Here is a 21,514-nt window from a genome sequence, read left to right on the forward strand (position 1 = left end):
TACGGGCGTGAGTTTAGGATTTGGAAATACTGTGGTCGAGTCCTAGGTTCAAGATAAATTATGAAATTCTGATTACTAAATAAAGACATATCTAAAAGTAACGAAAAACATTTTCTATTTAACTTTTTTATGAATTTTAACCGAGAAAATCCTTTTAATTAGCCTAGATGACGTCATCCCACCCTACATTGCCATTTCGTAAAAAACAAATTAGCCACATCCCATGTTTTTAATTTACTTTGCAAGGAAATTATTGGTCAGCAAAAATTTTGTTCCGATCGCCATCGACTCGCAAAGAAGAAGAAGGAAATGTACTTTTAATAAAATATACATGTACAGTTTTAATGATTTTTAGTGACAAATAATAGTAATTAAATACATTAGCCAGTAATTCACTTAATTTTCAATAACGAAGTTTACGTCTTTGGAATGTTGGAGATACCAATTGAATGGTAACACTTACGTCATCAATGGGCTAGCAATGGCGGCTTGTCATAGGATTGAGCATACCTGGTCTTCTTATATCATGCAGGAATCGACGAAAGATCACACGTCTCTTTTAAAATATCTCTTACCAACTACTCTTTCTTTATCTAATATTTGAAAGAGTTTTGTTTATATTTAGTTACCCCTGAGGGACTGCTGTAATGATAAGCTGTAAAGTGACTTACTTCGCTTTAAGTTTAGAAACAATGTGATTTGTAAAGCGTTGTTTGCTGACAAAGTTTTAAATCTAATTGGAATTGCGTAAATTATCGCAAAGGAATAAGACAAATCCTGTAGACTATTTACGACCGAAAAATTTGACAAATGAGCCCACCAGCCACCGGGACCAACACTTTATTTTATTCATATGTGAAAGTCGTTCTTACTTTTTAAAACTTAACTTTCAAATACAATGAGAGACTTTCCAGTGGGCGTTCCCCAAAAACACGCTAGATGGCGTTGTTAAGTTTTTTCTTCGTTTAAACTTCTAATTTCATGGATAACATACTTAATGCATCATTATAAAAATGATGACCCTTTGTATTACACTAAGGTACAATTACAACTTCCACCCATTATTATTCTGATCAAAATAAAGAGAAGCAATATAGGTAGCATCATCATTCTATACATAATGTGATCCAAATATCAAGCTACAATTAGTTTTATGTATTATTATGCTTCTGCCATTTTATTTTTGAATAATTATGTACCCCAGCAATGAGAAAATAGGTAATTTTCACGTTAAAAATGAACAACGCCATCTATCGTGTGTTTGCGAACGTCGATTGGAAATTCCTTTAAAACTTGAACAGTATTATCACAACATGAAGACGAAAAATAAACTAGTTTTAAAATAAGTATCTATAGTCCGTTCAACGAAAGATAACTGCGTCCGCGGCCCTATTGTCGCAGATTCTCCATGGAATTATTATGACTTGTCAATTAGTTCCATTCAAATCTGACGACTTTATTCGTTCGTGACGCGCGTTATTATTTTAAACCTATTTCATCTTTAGTCTTCGTTTTGTAATAAACTAATAACACTATGAAGTAGGATGAGCATGCTCCGGCCAAGTAGTTAATGCCATCTGCGGCAAATCTACAATAAGTCACGTCAAAAAAAAAAAAAGATGAGCATGAGCTCAATGATTTTATAATAATGATTTTGATAAGATTCCTACATATTTTTCGTATAAGTACATACATAATGCAATTCGATTACTCCCACTGGCCACACCATCCTAGCAACATTTCCACAATGTCTTCCATTTATTGCCGTAGCCACTTTTCCAAGGTTCAGCTATTTTAACGCTCAATTTAAAGTACAATTTCCTTATAAATTGATAATTTTAGGCCTAGGGTATCAAAAACGACTTCGTAGCGAAAATTACGTCGAAAAAGTCGTTGAAACTCATAAAGGCGCTCCTTCACCGGGGGCATGTAATAATTATGATTCGATTTTGAGCATTACGTTGCAATACTGCATATCTGTTTATCAGCGGTTCTCATCCCTCACCGATGTAATGCTCGGTGAATATTAAAAGTGGACTGTATTGGGAAAATTGCGATATACTAAATTTGGGTAAAAAATTGATACGAAAGTGCAACATACAAAATACGACAATAGACGCGAAAATGCCTTTAAAAGAGAAAGACTCACCTAGATGACCTGCTGTGACATACGCAGGCTCGAGAACCAACAGCCAGGGAGGCTCCTGCAGTACCTTCAGCTCGCCGACTTACCTCAGATTACAGAGTTACCTATAACTGTGGCAAAACACTCGAGCGATGGATTGTCTTCCCAATCTAAAGGCACTGTTGCACTAGGAATATTTTCGCCAATTACGACAATGGTTCGAAAGATTCAAAAATTGGGTCGTGTACCAGGTTCAAGATAAATTATGAAATTCTGATTACTAAATAAACACAAATGTGAAACTAACGAAAAGCATTTTCTTTATTTTATTTAACTTAGTTATGAATTTTAATCAAGAAAAACGTAATAATAAGTTCGACATTTTATTACGTTTTTCTATGACGCCACAGTGTGCGTTTTCATACAAATTCCATAGTAATTTCGTGTTTTGACGTTTAGTAAAAAGTAACTGATTTGACTAGTTGGAAACTAGCCTATTACTCGAGGGTCACACGTCTGACCTCTATAACGACACGAAAGCAAGAAACGTTCCAAAACTAAATTCTCAAAAAAGTTATTTTCAAAGTTATGTTTGTAATGTTGCCAGGCGAAATATAGTACAATTCTGAACACTCGGATCTGTAACATTACATTGCAGGCGAATATTCGCGGTGAGGGAGTACCTTCGGTAGTGAGAGCGCTCTGGGACCATTTAGCCATTGTACCGTGTCGCCGTTTCTAATGATGCGTACTGATTGTGAAACGTACCTTGAAATGTCACGTTCCGCGTTACATTACATGTTCGCTACAGCGCGCAGCGTAGACGCAACGCGCGGCTGAACTGCGTTCGTCTATTATATACGATCAAATCACTTATCGCTCCGCGCGCGATATGCAATGCTCGTAGCGATCACTTAAAATGCACTGGGCTCGTATTTTTGAATCATTCATCTTGCAAATGACAAGTTCTGATTTGCTACGCGAAATGCGAACCTATACACTTTCTTACTTTGTATATACTTTCGTACGCATATCGAAAACGAACGGTTCAAAAATACGGCTCCTTCTATGGTATTTGTAATTGAACTTCTAACGCGCAAATTGTTTTCGCAATCTTGACACTGAAGCAAATTTAAAATATCCGACCTCCACAAAGCGAGTGATGTTATTTGTTTTGATGAAATTGTATCTGTAGATTTGAACTTTTTTATACAGGGTGTTAGTGACATAGTGACATTCAGACCATGATTCTGAGTTGATAGGTATCAAGTGAAATTTCCTGTCGGAAAATTCATGAAACTCTTGGTGTTTTTTTAATTATTTTCAGTTCCATGTAGGTATACTTTTGCGACGGAAAATTCCTTTTGATGTCATACCAGGATCATGATCCGAATCACCCTTCAGTTTTCGTTACGATGTCATTAACAGCCTGTATTGAATAGTTTAATAATTGACAATTATTTCTCATGTATTTTGTAATCATTTTTGCACGCCTGCGGGTACATTGTATGAACTTTAGTTTTAATGTGCTTTGACATCTTGTTAACCTACAACATTGGTAATAAATTATATTAGATGTTTACATTACACGCGCACGCTACGAACATTACATTTACATTACATTACATTTCACCAATCTATACGCACCATTGTAAACACCCGTTTCCCGCTCCAGAACGCATGCAGGATTGGCTGGAAGATATCTCTTTTAGACCTTTCGTACCTATTTTTTTCGTCATTATTTATGTATTCGTACAATATAGAGTGTAAGAATAACGCTTCCAATGCCGACTCTGTTTGTTTTGCTCATAAAAAATTAGAGAAATTCCAGGCCTATTTTAGTTTCATAGTATTTTTGACGTCTAAAAGTTGACGTTTATGAAATAACGTTCAATTTATAACTACATCATCAAAGTGTCTCCGCTGTTGTCGAGATATATTGTTTCACATTTTTAATTTTCGTCCAATCACTCTGATTTATTTAGGTAAAATTAATCTCAGGACTTTCTAAAGCGCAATGAGGGATTTTCTACGTTCCTCAAATACAATATAGATGGCGCTGTAGAGATTTTTTCGTCGTGTAACCTAATTTCATGGATAACAGACATAATGCGTCCTTTATCTTTGACACTCAGGTAGAATTACATCTTCCGCCCATTATTATTGTGATCAAAATAAAGAGTAGCAATATATTTAGGCAGCGACATATTTCCTTACATAATGTGATGAAAATATCAAGCAACAATTGTTTTTAATGCTTCTGTCATTACATTATATTTTTGAATAATTGATGAGAGAGATGATGATGATGTAAGATAGGTACAGATAGTATAATTTAAAAAGGAACCCATCTAGAGTCAGAAAATAAAAGGAAACAATATGACAGATATCATTTACGTAGAACAGAGTATTTTTCCAAATGTTCGGTCACTACACTTGAGTGAATTTGTTTATATTGATTATTTGGGCTTAGCTTTTTCTTGTCCCGAGTAAATGAAAAAAAAAATACTCGACACTTATAATTCACCTCACAACCCACACGATTAGAAGAAGACAGTATTTTTTTGCAAAAAGAAAAAATATTACATTATTTTAGGATATTTTAACGTTCACGGTCATCATCATCAATTTAAGAGCCACGCTCTTGTCGGTGCAGCATTTTCCATGCTACTTTTTTAGGGAAAAATAGGGCAGTGGTTTCCCTCTTGCCTTCCGCCCCGCAGTACTTTGTATGACGCAAGTGGGATGGCGCCCAGAGTAGTTTATTACAAAGCCATGCTAGAACTCCTGTCCTCCGCCTCTGAATAGTACTGACAGTTACTGCTGCCCTCTGTCAGGTTCCAGGTTACAGTCCCTGTGACTTGCCCCTTCCGTCCTGCATTGCTGTACCGATGGCTCCCATCTTCGCCTCTGCAACCGTTGAAGTCTACACCCGTATCCCTGGGCAAGGGGTCTACGTTATACCCCGTAGGTCTGGGTCCCTATTCTAACTCAGCCACCATCTCACTCCAGCCTACAGGACGCGCCGAACAGGAATTGCCCCAGTGGAGGGCAGAGAAGATGACTCTGTCCCCCCTGGGGCCGGGTTAATGGTCTTGTATGCAACCAAGACCAAAGGCAAACGTTCACGGTAAGTAATGATATTGGTGCTAATTCTTGTAAATACCATCTAATTTTATTTTAAGTTATATATCTGTCATTTTCTTATCCGGGTACTCGACAAGCATAAAATTTATGGAACACACGTCAATTTTAAGCACAAATCTAAACCAACCGTCTAAAAATTTTACATCAGTCAATAACCCGACACAAATAAGTAGACAGCACGTCAAACGGATTGCATACCAGGGACGTACCTTTTGATTCGCCCGGGTTATTCATTCATTTACTCATTCTTCCTAAAATTAAGAGCTGTGAATCATCCGTCCCTTTCCTTTTCGACGGATATGAAAATGACGGATATAACTTAAAATAAAATTAGGCGGTGTCTGCAGGAATCGGGGCCATTGACTTCCAATATACGCTTCCGGTGTTCGAAGATGTACCCTAGTCCCTCTAATACCTCGTGCCTTTATGGTGATTACGAGCGTAATATTATTCGTGTAATCAAAGGCTCAAAATTCACAAAAAAAAATACGAGAAAACTTTGCCACAGAAAGTTATTGTAAACTTTGCTAATTCGAAAAAGTTTTTTAAGAAAAGCGTGAACATTTTTTGCCATTGTGTTTGTAAAGGCCAATCGCGAAACTTTAAATCTTAATTATACAAAGAAAAGTTGGAAAGTAATATTTACTGATGGCAACTTTGTGTTGGGATCCAATTTGCAGGTTATCTACCTATAGGTTGATGATACCAGAAAATAAAATAGCTAAAACCATGTTTAATTTTTGCTTCAGCGCCATTCATGTGAAAGCCATTATTGCAAAAACAATCATTCCTTTAAAAAAAAAGATTTTGCAGACAAAATACATTAAACAAAGTTATTGTTTTTGAATTGTTCAAAGCCAAATTGATATTTCGCACACACATCAATATTTATATTGATAAGAATTTCTAATTAAAATAAAGCAAAGTTGATTTTGAAATTAATATAAACAAAAACAAATGCTGATTGAATGGACTGTATCAATCAAAACCATTCCAAATATAAACACTGTATTTAACATTATTAATTTCAAGAAATATGTAATTTAACAAAACTTAATAATTAGGTTCCAGAATTCGAGTTTATTTTCACAAAATGTAAATAGATGTAATAAAATTAAGTTTCGAAATTATTTTACAGTTGTTTAAGTTTGAAAAGGGAAATTTATCCATATTTAGATGGAGAATAATTAGCCTTTAGTTAACTTTTGCAATTTTATTTTCACATTTGTAATATTACAGATAATAGATAACACACACACGGTACAGTCATGAGCAATATCACGTACCCACTTTAGAACCCTGTCGCACTATCATATTTGACATTTAATGAGATGTGCGGTTTAATTTGTTAAAAAAGTTAATGTGACACGATTTCAAAGTGTATATTAGTACTCGTGACCGTACATCTATTACGTTACAAACAAGATTCTTGTCTCAAGAACATAAAACTACTTACTTTAAAACATACTTAGGTGCTGATTCCAGTACACACCATTTAATTTTATTTTAAGCTGTACTTGTCATTTTCTTATCCGTCGAAAAGGAAAGAGACGGGTAATCGACAGCCATAAAATTTATAGAATTTCAATTTTTGACACAAAAAGAAAACAACCATCTAAAAATTTTATATTGGCCAATAACCCGACAGAATTAAGTTAACAGCGAGATTCCTATTTGATTGGCCCGGGCTATTCATTCATTTACTTACATTATTTCATCAATTTTAAAATTTACAGTTGTCAGTCATCCGTTCCTTTCCTTTTCGGCGGATAAGAAAATGACAGGTTTAACTTAAAATAAAATTATGAAGTGTCTGCAGGATCGGCCATTATGTTTCTTACAAACAAGTAATCATAATTAAGACACATAATAACGGGTTCCTACCGCGTTCAAATCAGGGAAATATGAGACTGCAAAAGATTTCAATAGGGAAGACGGGTTCAAATTATCGAGCATGTGCAATCCAGTGGTAGGTATTGTAAAAAGCTTAAAACGGCCTAATGTGGTGACAAAACGTGAAGACACAGTGAGTGCGGTGTGTCGTAGGTGTGAGTTCAGATGGTTCCTGTAACATATCAATAAATAATGTCGCGTGAATGCACGCCGCTGCACCGGTCGAGGTGGGGGCACTTGCGGGCCGTGCGTCGAGCGGTGCGGCGGCGTTCAGGAGTCTGCGCTTGTGATTAATTGGGTGATTCTTATTCTTACGTTTTTTTGTGTGAGTTGTAAGAATTGTATATGTTTTTTAGGAAAATCGGTGACCCCTGAATCATTTTACTTAGGTAATTACTTCTAGTATCGTATCCGGATATAATTTTTGCCATAAAATTATTAGATATTATATTAAAAAAAATTAGAAGTCATAAATGTCACGGAACGTGTCGTGTGAGATTACCAGAATTGCAGATAAAATGTTTTTTTCTGAAGATGTGGCATGTTATTTTTCGAAATATTACAACAACTATGCAAGACGAACCTTTGTTCTATAAGACTGTTTAACAAAATATATAAATAATGCACACTATTTTTGATTTTGAACAACATACATTTTGTGAGCAGTTTTTGTGTCACGACCGTGTGCGACACTTTAAAATTGCAATACTCGGTAGAAATAAATCTATGACATTAACAACCATTTCTAAGTTTTTTTAGAATGGCAACAATATCATCTTGTCAGTATTGCAAATGGCTAAGAGCGTTGAGACCAGTATAAAATCAATCTGCTTTTACATTTTAAAAAAAGGACAACCTTAACTCGTCAACGCCGTGTAAGAGTTTTAAACTTAAGTATCAGTGTTACACTATTGTTTGAAAAGTAATATGCACGTCATACAGTGTAGTTTAAAATAATTACTTAAGATTTGCAGTATCGTGGATAGCTTTTGGGTTATATCGAACACGTTTCAAATTGTCACGACCATGTAATGATAAAAATGTCACAGCCGTAGACATTTTAAACACATGGTTGTGACATATAATGCACGATCGTGACATTCTTTTTTATTTCAATAATTTTGTGGGTTTTGTTGCTTTTATAAATTATATTATTGTTTGATATGCTTACACACGAGTACTTACTTTACTAGTCCATATAGATCCTAGTATAGAGCAAGGGCCTCTTCCAAGATATTTGGAACGAAATTATTCATAGCCACACTAGGCAGGGGTTTTTGGCGGTTGTATGGTATTGTTACGGAAGTGGATTTCGGGATTGGAAGGACTGAAACTCAGTTCAAGAACTGAACTGAACTGTTCTTGAACTGAGTTCAAGAAGAAACGTTTGTTGGTCAAATTGTTAGTATAAATAACGACAACCCTGATCCCCCTTACTACACTAAATTTACTAAGAAGAAGTATCATAGCGTGATATCAGGAGACACGGTCTTTACCTGGAATAGCAACGATTCTGCAGATCTTGGCCCTGAAGTTCCCAGTAGAAATAACCTCCTTAGAGGAGGCCTCGACAGCTATTAACTCCCTCACGGATCACGTGAGGTCGGTTTTGAACGAAAGTTCAGCACAGGTTCTGGAGATGGAAGACCATCGCTGGAAACTGCCTACCGACATCCATGAGAAAAACGCAGCCACCCGCGCATATGATTTCAATCGCACCTATGACGTCGTCATTTGCGTCTCTTGCAGCATACTGTAAGAAAACGTATTAATGACATGCGACAGAATCGGTGGAATAATCTTTTGAGCGGCATTGAGCCCCACCACCAGGCCATCTGGCAGCTGTCTAGGTCTCTTCAAAAAGATACGGTTGTTCCTACTCCTCCTCTCAATAGGCCTAACCAACCCCCCGCTTTTGACGATGACGAAAAAGCCGAATGCCTTGCCGACAGTCGCGAAGCTCAATGCTCGCCCAGCACTCTCCCTATCGATCGTAGGCACCGCTTGACGGTGAACTCTGAAGTTCAGCGTAGGGCTTCTGCACCGATCCTCCTCTTCCACAGGTCACTGAGGAAAAGGTACTAGGTATCATCAAAAAATTTCAAACCCGAAAAGCCCCTGGTTCAGACGGTATCACGAATCGTGTCCTTAAAAACTTCGGTGCTCCCCTCATCTGTTTACTAACGGCAATATTCAACGTTGCCATGAGCAACTGCGTCAAAGAAGTCAAAGAAGCAATTGTAATTGGTATACCAAAGCCTGGGAAACCTAAAAACGAACCTTCGAGTTACCGCCCCATAAGTCTCCTCAATACCATGGGGCAGATTTATGAGCGGCTCATATTTGCTAGATTACGGGACTACGCCGAATCCAATAGTCTTATTCCAACAGAGCAGTTTGGTTTTAGCTTCATTTGCGGATGATACAGCCATCTATTCTTCGTGCCGTGGTCGAGTTATGACGACTGGAATTCTCCAACGCGCGGCCAATGCCTTGGGCAAGTGGTTTCGCAAATGGAGAATCGAGGTAAACCCGGAGAAAAGTGTAGCGGTGTACTTTTCAAAGAGCTATTATAACACGCCACGGTCACGCCGTCAACTTAAAGTCATCAAGATGTTTGGCAAGCCGATTGGAAGGAGTAAGTCAAATATCTCGGCGTAGTCTTAGATAGACGTCTTACTTTCAAGGCCCATATCAAACGCAATCGCGCGCATTTGTAATGGGCCGTCTTCATTGTCTCCTTAACAAGCGTAGTAAATTGTCCTTTAGGAATAAGGTGAAATTCCGTCCGATCATGACCTATGCAGGGGTAGTTTTCACTCACGCGAGTCCCTCTCAAATCCACCGTCTACAGGTAATACAAAATCGTTTCATGTGGAAAGCCACAGGAGCTCCGTGGTTCCTTCGCAATGGAAATCTGCACATTGACCTAGGTCTGCCAACCATTGCCCAATGGCTCAACTTAGCTTCAAAACGTTTTTTCGATTCTGCTTCACACCACCCAAATCCCCTGGTTGTTGCGGCTTCCGAATACATCCCGCTTAGGGACGGTACTGAAAAGTATCGGCGTCCGAAGGACGTAATATACGATCCCGACGACCCGATTACTCTAGCCATAGAGGCAGCCAATCAGCTCGCGACACCAAACACTTCAGGGCCCCGATACTGACCCCGCCGGCGTGGTGGACGACTTCCCTCAATACAGCGCTTATTGTTATCGACCCGCTCGGGTCGATTAACTCTTTCAAATATTTTTCCTCTCAGACGACGCCCTGAGCCGAGGTTCGCGCCCACCTGGCCACCTTCAGGCCTGTTGTCTAAAACATTGTACCGGATGAGAGCCTTCAGCGCTCTCCATTTGTCTGGCCAAGTAGTTAATGCCATCTGCGGCAAATGTACAATAAGTAAAAAAAGGTCCTGAAGACGTTGTTTCTGTTTTGCAAGAACCCTCCTACTGGTAGGCGAAAGTATAAAGGTTTTTGTTTCCACATACATCATTTGCAGATAAGAGAGCATTACAGTTTTTAAATATAGGATTTTACTTTTTTATGACGCGATCTCAATTATTGTGATTTAGTTAAGTATCTCATAATCAGAAAGAAGATTACCAAATAAATACTTTTGATTAAACCAATTAAATAAATAAATAATAAACGTTTATTGCATCAATTCAGGTTAGGTACATTGCAGATTACAGTGCATAAAAATAGTAAGTATCACCAAATTCTACTTTTTCAAGCATACACAATAAAAGAACGGACGGAACGGAATTCAGTGTTTGCTTACTGCCTAATCGCTCCAATCAATTGAGACAAAAAACTAAGATGACAAAAAAATAACAGCAACAGTTACAATAAAAAATGCAAAACAGTCACATCCATGTCATATTGTGTCACAGCCATGTTTAGTGATGTCACGACCGAGGCACAAATGTCACAACCGTGTTTTTCTACCCTTGTTTTTTAATATTCCTGAGGGTATTAAGCTTGTCCATATGCATCTAAAATATGCTTTTGACATAAACTTTTGATTTGCATCATAAAAACTCATAAAAATATATATTTATTTTTTTTGGGTTCTCTGAAAACTATTTAAGAATTACCCAATTCTGTTGTATTATTTTCTGCGTTACGGCAGTACCCTTGTCAACATCCACACGAAATACACACGTGGATATCCATATACTGAACCCCACAAGTGGCGACGAGCTTAAAGGTAAATGCAAAATCATAATTATTGGTTATTCTCAAAAAAAAAAATAAGAGGAAAAGCAAAAGAGAAATAAATAATTAACTTCACGGCTACCTTAACATGTACCCAATAAAGGTCAAAACGTTAGATTGTACTTTAAAACAAGAAAATATCTGTTACTAACTACTTATTTAGCATAACAAAAGAATTGAGTTCCACAGACCTTTATTTACCAAGTACCTGCCCACATTTTATTGGTTCTTGTGAGTGTTGCATTTTGTCATTATGTATATGGTTGCTTATGATTATGATTACGTTTTATGATCATGGATTATGATGGCGATTATTTATGAATGTTTATAGTTAATGATTACGATGGTATAATTTGTTAATTAGCATACTTATTATAATTATTTTGTATTCGGAAATAGTTTACCGGTGTGTTTTGAAAAGGCGAAATTAATAAACCGGAAAGTAGGGTGGATTCGACCAAACCTGAATATATTCCAGAGTACTAAGAATTTGTCTATTTTATCACCTTATTCTCGAGTTAACCTAAATGTTTAAATTTTCGAATAATAAGACAAGGAAAATATTTGTTATTGTTTTGAATTCTGTATATACCTACCCACTTGAAATTATTTCAACAGAATTCCACGAAACCAACACTCACAAACATGGGTATGCAATGAGGGTAGGCTTGGGATAAAGGTTGACGAATAAGTAAGCAAAAGCTGGTACTTTTAAACATAAACACGGTAAAGAAGTAGTAAATCGGTGAAAATCGATTGGTATTAAAAAGTAGTAACCCATAGCGGGTGGTACTAAGCGAGAAGTAGACCGTTACCCGGTTGGTACTAATTAAGTAGTGACCCATAGTGGGTGGAACAAAACCAGTAGTAGACCGTTATCCGGTCGGTACTAAATAAGTAGTAAATCAATTATATTGATTAGTACTAAACTAGTAGTAGACCGACAGTATCGGTTGGTACTAACTAAAAGAAAATTGTATCCTTTTTCGTAGGTCGCCCCATTATGTCCCACTCGAGCTTACCACCGATTGAGACATTCGACTGCGACGGTGATCCTTCTTCCGTCGGAATGCGATGGGAGAAGTGGAAAAGGGGCCTGGAAATATTCTTAATTGCGTCGAACATTGTCGACGCGGAAAAGAAAAGGGCTATGCTTTTACACATGGGCGGATTATCGTTCCAAGAAATATATTACAATCTTCCTGGTGCTGCGGCTAGCGATAGCGAAGGAGGTGTCGATGTGTATAAAATCGCAATAACGAAATTGGATGAATATTTCATTCCGAAGCAATGCAGAGTTTATGAGAGACACTTGTTTAGGATGCTAAAGCAGGAGCCCGGCGAAAAATTTGAAAAGTTCCTCGTTCGGTTGCGCCATCAAAGTAGTAAATGTAAATTTGCAAGCGAGGAAGAGAACCTAGTAGATCAAATTGTTGAAAAGTGTAGCTCCAGCGAGCTTAGGAAGAAAATTCTGACCCTAGGTGACTCTGCGACTCTGCAAACAATCATAAATGAAGCGAACATTTTAGAAAGTGTAGGAAGGCAATTGACCGAATATAACAGACTACAACCACCGCAAATCGTCAACAATGTTGACGCTAAACAAACACATTTTAACAAAACTCCGTGTACACGTTGTGGTAGTACTCGTCATATCGGAGAGGACGAAAAATGCCCTGCAAAATATAAACAGTGCCTAAAGTGTGGTTTTACCGGACACTTTAGAAAACAATGTAAAACCAGAGCAAACAAACGTGTGAACTCTTCAAACAATAACAACTACAATTCAAAGAGATCCAGATTTGCCAATAAAGAATCAGTGACTCAAAAAAACAGTGAGCCTGAAAAGGACAAAAGACCAAACTTTACGCAAAAAACTAATATTGACTACATATTTCACCTTGACGAAGACACGCTACTGAGCTGCAATCTAGGGGGTGTAGGAGTAGACATGATCATCGATTCGGGCAGTAAATGTAATATTGTAAGCGATAAAACATGGAACCATTTGAAGCAAAATAACGTTATGGTATCCAATCAGATAGCAAATCCCGATAAGACATTTGTTGCATATGGTAGTACGACTCCACTGACAGTAATTGGATCATTCGAAGCGGAAATCCGCGTACCTGGTCAGGTAGAAACTGCCACTTTCTACGTGGTAAAAGATGGTACGCGAGACCTATTAGGAAAGGATACCGCAGTATCTCTTCAAGTCCTTAAAATAGGACTTGCAGTTGACTCGGTGAGTTCTAATGTTTTCCCTAAAATTAGAGGTATCAAACTTGATATCTCCATCGATAAATCTGTAAAGCCTGTCGCGCAGCCTTATCGTAGGGTTCCTATTCCTTTAGAGGCTAAAATAAACAATAAAATTGATGAACTATTAACAGCCGATATTATTGAACCTGTTGACAAACCCTCAGGCTGGGTGTCTCCGATAGTGCCTGTATTAAAAAGTAATGGAGATGTCAGAGTTTGTGTAGATATGCGATGTGCTAATAAGGCTATAATTAGAGAGAATCACCCACTGCCCACAATGGACCAACTTGTACCCAAATTCAAGAAAGCAGGGATGTTTTCTAAACTGGATATTAAAGACGCCTTCCACCAGATAGAGTTAAAAGAAGAGTCTAGGAATATTACAACCTTCATCACTAGTCGAGGTCTTTACCGGTATAAACGACTCATGTTCGGTATATCCTGTGCGCCGGAACACTTCCAGAAGACTCTGGAAAGAATACTGTTGCCTTGTGATGGCGTCGTTAACTTCATAGACGATATTATAGTCTATGGAGTAAATGATGTTGAACACAATACTAGGCTCAAAAAAGTTCTTGATGTCCTTACTCAAAACGATATTCTCTTGAATAGAAACAAGTGTGTTTTTAATGTCAAGACCATACAATTCTTAGGGCATGAACTCTCTGCAAGCGGTATAAAACCCCTTGATAAGTATGTTAAAGTTGTCGAGGATTTCAGGGAACCAACTACTATTGAAGAAGTTCAGAGCTTTTTGGGACTCATCAACTACGTGAACAAATGGATTCCTGACATGTCTACCAAATCAGAACCGATAAGAAGATTGCTAACGTTAAAATTAGGTAAAAATGCAAATATTGGTGATTATTGGGGACCTGAACAAACAGATGCATTCCTGGAATTGAAAAGGTGTCTAAGTAACATTAAAACCTTAGGATTTTATGATCCGGAGGATAAAACAGCTGTTATGGCAGACGCAAGCCCAGTAGGGTTAGGTGCCGTATTAATTCAATATGACAGTGGTGGCCCACGGATTATAGCTTACGGAAACAAAAGCTTAACAGACGTAGAGAGACGCTACTGTCAAACAGAAAAAGAGGCTCTGGCTCTTGTTTGGGCTGTCGAGCACTTCCGAATATATCTATACGGTAAAGAAACTTTCGATTTAGTCACAGACCACAAACCGCTCGAAGTTATTTTTGGGAAACAATCCAAGCCTTGTGCAAGGATCGAACGCTGGGTCTTAAGGCTTCAAGCTTATAATTTTAAAGTAATATATCGACCCGGTAAGACTAATATTGCCGACTGTCTCTCCCGATTGTGTTCAAATACTAACCCTCAACCATTTGATGACGAAAACCACGTAAATCAGATAGTTCATTACGCCAGACCCTGCGCTGTTGGAATGAATTCGATCATTGAAGCTTCCAACCATGACAGTGAGATTCAATTAGTCAAGGAGGCATTATCTACCGATGTTTGGGACCCAATGATAAACAATTATAAAATATTTCAAACAGAACTATGGATGTATAATGATTTACTATTGAGAGGAACCAAGATTATTATTCCAGTTTCCCTGCGCCAACAAATACTAAAAGCAGCACACGAAGGGCATCCTGGTATATGTGCTATGAAACAAAGGCTACGAACTAAAGTGTGGTGGCCGAAAATCGATAGTGATGCAGAAAAGATGGTTAAAAGTTGTAAAGGTTGTACCTTGGTCTCTGCACCCAATCACCCGATGCCTTTAAAACGCCGTGAACTGCCATCCCAGGCATGGACAGATGTAGCCGTAGACTTTCTTGGACCCCTACCTAGCGGACATTACCTATTTGTCATAGTTGACTATTACAGCAGGTATAAAGAGATTAAGGCAATGAAATCGATTACATCAACAGACACAGTTCTGGTTCTTCAAGAAATTTTTTCAAGATTAGGAACTCCCATGGTTATAATTGCAGATCACGGCAAACAATTCGTTAGCACCGAATTTAAATCCTTCTGTGACGAGATGGGAATCAAAATCTACAATACTACACCCTATTCACCCCAACAAAACGGAGAGGTTGAAAGGCAGAATAGGGATATCTTGAAAAGAATTAAGATAAGCCAATCTGAGAAATCGGACTGGTACAAAGACCTGTTGCTGTATCTCACTATGTACAACAGCACACCACATTCAACCACAGGAAAAACACCATCGGAGCTCTTCTTTGGAAGACTGTTCAGGGACAAGATACCATGTATAGCTGGAATTGAAAATCAGTTTGATTTAGAAGTGAGAGACCATGATAAGATAATGAAAGAAAAGGGAAAGATAATTGCGGACAGGAAAAGGAAAGCAGAAGTTACAGATATAGGAATAGGAGAAAAAGTATACGTGAAGAACATGGTAAAAGAAAACAAATTAACTACCGAATTCAACCCCGTGCCACATACGGTTCTGAGCTCAAAGAGGAACGAATGTAACGTAAGGAATGACGAGACAGGACGGGAATTCAGAAGGAACGTTATACATCTTAAGCGAGTGGAAGGAAACTGGAAGGTTTGTGAAAGTAAAGATGATACATTGAGTACAGATAACGAAGAGTTGATGATCCCAGAATAAATAATAGTGTACCTACTAATGTCGATTGTTAAGAACAATATAATAAGTGTTAGAGATTAAAATTAGGTTAAATGGATATTGATAGAGTATTTGTTTTGCCATCTTGAGTTCGTTTTATGTTTTCAAAAATTGTTAAAAGGAAAGAGATGTAACATATCAATAAATAATGTCGCGTGAATGCACGCCGCTGCACCGGTCGAGGTGGGGGCACTTGCGGGCCGTGCGTCGAGCGGTGCGGCGGCGTTCAGGAGTCTGCGCTTGTGATTAATTCTGTTGTATTATTTTCTGCGTTACGGCAGTACCCTTGTCAACATCCACACGAAATACACACGTGGATATCCATATACTGAACCCCACAGTTCCGAACATTCCGATATCAAATACATAAACAAGCGGCAAAGAAAGAGGGTAGACAGATATGTCTGCCCGTAGAAAATTATGGATCTACCTACTCCACTCCAATCTCATCAGTCATCCCGTGATCATGGGACTTGCAACAGTGTCGAAATATAGGGAGTCTCATATTTCCCTGATTTAAACGCGGTAAGAACCCGTTATTATGTGTTTTAATTATATAACCGCGTAAACTTAAAACAATGTATAAACAAATAATCATCAAAGGTTCGAACAGTTTGACAGATTTACTCAGCAAACATACAAGCGCGCTTCTAAACGTAGAATGTGCTGTTGACTAGGTACCTGATCTACGAACTAAAAAAGAAACAAAAATAGTTTTGGTTAGTGTAAAATCTCTCTCTCTTTATTTATGAGCTGCGCTCTTCTCGGTGGAGTAATCGCCTTCATTACTCCATAGATAGGGCGTGTAGAACGGTGGTTGCCCCAATCGCCTTCCGTTCGTAGTAGGCTGAGCTGTAGGCCATCTACGGGGTCCACAGGTGGCGGATAGTGGAACGGCCATCAGATATGATGGTTAGCTGTAAATATAAAAATAAGCAGTCCCCGACCAAACAGCGACAGGATTAGCAGAACGTAGTTGGTAGCTCACTGGGACGGGCTGACCTATAAAATGCTACTTAGGTTCTATGACGATCTTGTGACGTAGCGATTAGGCGCCGATACTTCAAAAATGCACCCCAGATGCCGGGCAGCAGCGGTATCAGTACTGGTTGGAGGCCGAGGAAATGGATTCTGGTAGAACATCACCGATTGAGAAATTGTTCGGTGTAGTGTACAATACAATACAAAAAATAATAATTTTTGACGTGACTTATTTTAGATTTGCCGCAGATGGCATTAACTACTTGTCCAAAATAAATAACTCTTCAATGCACTTAAAACATTAAAAATACATAGTGTAGTGAATAAAGAAGAAGGTAGATAGATAAAATACTTTATTGTGCACAATGGACAAAGGTACAGAAATAAAGACAACAGACACAGAAAGGCACAACAGCCTGCCTTATTGTACATGCAGCAATTTCTTCCAGACAACATTTTCTAGTGTTTTCCGTGTAGCCTAGAGCGGATGCAAGTTGTTTCATGCATACTCTTGCTAATTACTACTCTTTTACTCATAAATTGGTGTCTATGGCCTAGTGGTTGAGCGTTGGGCTCACGACCCGGAGGTCACTGGTTCGAATCTCGGTGGGGACAAATCACAAAAATCTGTTTGTGATCCCTGTGAAGGGTTCTTCCTTTCGTGTGGTTTGTGAGGTCAATGACCAACCTGAACGACCCTGGTATAGTGTTAATGAACTTCACAAATAATCATCTTCTGCGACATGTTGAGAATAATAACCAGTATGAAACATTCTAAGTATTATTTTCCTCGTTGGTGGAACGGTGTTGGAACATTTCCTAAAAGAAGAGATTATTGGGTCCCATTAGCGTCATCCCGCATTCGTATTATCGTTAGACCCTGTCTGAATGGCTTGATTTACGCTCGTATTTATCACACAGTATTGTTATGTTATGTTTGTTTAAACATAACCAACAGCCTCCGTGGTTAGAGCGTTAGGCTCACGATCTGGAAGTCCGGGTTCGATTCCCGATGGGGACATTGTCGAAATCACTTTGTGAGACTGTCCTTTGGTAAGGACTTTTCAGGCTTGAATCATCTGATTGTCCGAAAAAGTAAGATGATTCCGTGCTTAGGAGGGCACGTTAAGCCGTTGGTCCCGGCTATTAGCCGTAAAAACACCTCCACCAACCCGCATTGGAGCAGCGTGGTGGAGTATGCTCCATACCCCCTCCGGTTGATTGAGGGGAGGCCTGTGCCCAGCAGTGGGACGTATATAGGCAGTTTATGTATGTTTGTTTAAACGTAGTATTAAGAGCCCCCGCAATCCACAGAATTTCTATCTGCCGATAGTTTGGTCGGGCTTATAATCAGTATGAAGATATGCAAGTCCGCATACTACAACGATTTGGTATCGGTCGTTGTAAAGTCATGAGCCAGATCATGTACTTACCCACTTTAGAACCCTGTCGCACTATCATATCTGATATTTAATAAGACTTACGGTTTAATTTGTCAAAAAGTTAATGTGATATGGTTTCAAAGTGTATACATATTAGTACTCGTGACCGTACATTTCCATGGACACGACGATAAGCTTCGTTTGAGGTTTGTTCCACTTGACATCCCTTAAGCGTTCCAAAGGGCAAGTAATTACGAAGGTTTAGTTAAAACATTACCTAAATATAAATTATTGCACACCCACATAATGGAAAAGACATGTAGGTAATTACCACGCGCATGTGTTTTAGTAAGTAGCTAACTAACTCAGACTTTTATAATGTAAAAAGTTAAAATTTTTATTAAGACATCGCTTTAAGTGAGAGAGAGAGAGAGAGAGAGAGAGAGAGAGCTCTTTTGTAGCATATTTGCATTTGTATTTATAAAGCTTGTAAAATGTTCCAATTTTGAACCTAATTTCATATTTATTGTTCCACTTTGAATTTTAAGTAAATAGATTTATAGCATAAGAGATACAATTTGTCACTTAAAATTACGAATAATTAAAACATTTCAAATTATTACACAAACACTGGTCAGTCTAAAATACCGCCCCCTCTCGTACCTGCCGTTCAAAGGTGCCCATTATACTGGCCGCGTTACCGCGCACTAACTTTGAATTAGTTTAGACTCTGAAAAAAGTGCTCAACGTCTATGTCTACTTCGTGCCTTCGAATTAATGTAATTTTTATTCTAATGGACCAATTACGTACCATTGACGCGAATCAATCAACATATTGTTTAACATAGAGCCAAATAAAAGGCGCACGATCAACTGTTGACAATATTAGACCATGATGCGTATAATATTGTTTAATGAGAGGCTTAAAGGGCTAGTCAGAGCCGTTAAACTGTTTAAAAAAAAACACGCGTTCTTGTGCGACATTGTCGAATATGTTGTGGCGTTGCTGAATATGTCATGACATTGCTGGATATGTTGTAATGTCACTGAATATGTTGTGACGTTGCTGAATATATTGTAACGTCACTTAATATGTTGTGACGACGTTGCCGAATATGTTATGACATGGTCGATTATGTTGCGACATTGCTGAATATGTTGTGACGTTGCCGAATATGTTATAACGTTGCTGAATATGTTGTAACGTTGCTGAATATGTTGTGACGACGTTGGCGAATATGTTATGACATAGCCGATTATGTTGTGACGTAACCGAATACGTTGTGACGTTGCTGAATATGTTGTGACTTTGCCGAATATGTTATGATGTTGCTGAATATGTTGTAACGTCACTAATTATGCTGTGACAACATTGCCCAATGTATTATGACGTTGCTGAATATGTAGTGATATTGTCGAATATGTTGGGTTGGAAAGGTCTGATTACTGGTGAATCTCTTTAACTGTCGATGTAATATTACCTCAATAATTCGTCATTGTTGACACGACGGAGATGTTCCTTTTCTGTACGTGTGAGATTTATTTTTATTTATTTCTTACTAGTTTTCCGTCCGCGGCTTCGCCGTCGTGGATTTCGGTAATTGCGCACATCACATGCTCTTACAAAAGCGAAATTATAGAATTATTATAAATTATTGTAGATTTATAAAATTATCATCATTAAGAGTCCCGCTCTTGTCGGTGTAGCATTCTCCATTATTGTCTACCAAATACCAAATCTTTCTTGTCTTTCTTTTTGTGTGTGGCGTCCTTTCATAATAAACTATTTCTATTCTATTCTATTCTATCTTTGACTTCTTTATAAGACAAGACGTTCGCCTTATCTTTAATTTGTTCCATTTAAGCTCTTCCTGGCCTTTCCTTTCATCTCGTTTTATTTCCCTTCTATGATGTTTTTAATCTTATACTTAAAGTGATTTATAAAATACAGTGCGAAAATGTTTTATTGCACAAACAGGAAAAAAAGAAAAATATGAAACACAAAAAACCAAAGAAAGAATGAATTTACTTAGTACTATTGAATACCTCGGTACTTATATAGTTTTTTATTTGTCCCAGATTCCGGTAAGCCATCGCTGGAGTCAGCGTTTTGCGCGCTGATGGCTCCGTCGCCACTCCTGGAGCTGAGCAGCATCTTCTTCTTCTTCGTGCCTGCCGTGCTCATCCTCTGCCTCTACGTGCGCATGGGGCTGCATATCAGGTCAGTTAAAGAAAAAAGAAGAGACAAAAGAGTGGATGTTTAAGAAAATCAAATATACTTTATTGCACAGAACTAAAAATATATATTATAAAAAAAATATATATATAATAATAATATAATATATATTATAAAATATATATTATAAAATATATATTATATATATTAAAAATGTATATTTGATTTGATGTTTAAGAAAATGTTTTAAAATTTCCGCTCCCCACCAGCGGTTGAGCTAAGTTTATCTGAAAAAAAAAAGAAAAAAAAAGAAAGAAAATATTTATTTCCATATTGGACGCCACATTTACCAATTTAAATTACAGAAATTAAAAAAAAACAAAGACAAAAAGACAAATAATTATAGACATTAAATACACAATGGAGGCGCCCAAAATAAAAAAAAAGGATCTCCCTCAGCATAATGCCGTGACACGCGCTTAGCACGGGCCGCGGCGCTGGTATTATGGGAGACCTCCCCTATCTTACTTCCCTTCGGTCTTTTTAGTCTTTAATCGTATAAGCGTCAGACGTCACACACACAGATATTCTTATCGTGTGCGTTGTGAAATGGCATACCAACCCCATCAACCCTGTTGTCAGGGTTATTATTGAACCGGCAAGGGCCCCTGACATGACTCATGTAACGACTACATA

The 21,514-nt window shown here is 38.0% G+C and overlaps 1 protein-coding gene and 1 long non-coding RNA gene across 2 annotated transcripts in view; one reads left to right on the top strand and one right to left on the bottom strand.

The window, feature by feature from the left end:
- Positions 1–21,514, bottom strand: part of LOC126375612 (uncharacterized) — a 180,656-nt gene that overhangs the window by 79,812 nt on the left and 79,330 nt on the right. The gene's annotated exons all lie outside the window — the stretch shown is intronic.
- Positions 1–21,514, top strand: part of LOC126375509 (neuropeptides capa receptor-like) — a 117,626-nt gene that overhangs the window by 42,762 nt on the left and 53,350 nt on the right. Inside the window, exon 4 of the mRNA XM_050022474.1 lies at positions 20,722–20,863. Within this exon, the coding sequence (XP_049878431.1) occupies positions 20,722–20,863 (142 nt within the window). The remainder of the gene's footprint in view (positions 1–20,721; positions 20,864–21,514) is intronic.

The sequence above is a fragment of the Pectinophora gossypiella genome, chromosome 19, assembly GCF_024362695.1.
Source record: "Pectinophora gossypiella chromosome 19, ilPecGoss1.1, whole genome shotgun sequence".
Taxonomy (NCBI): domain Eukaryota; kingdom Metazoa; phylum Arthropoda; class Insecta; order Lepidoptera; family Gelechiidae; genus Pectinophora; species Pectinophora gossypiella.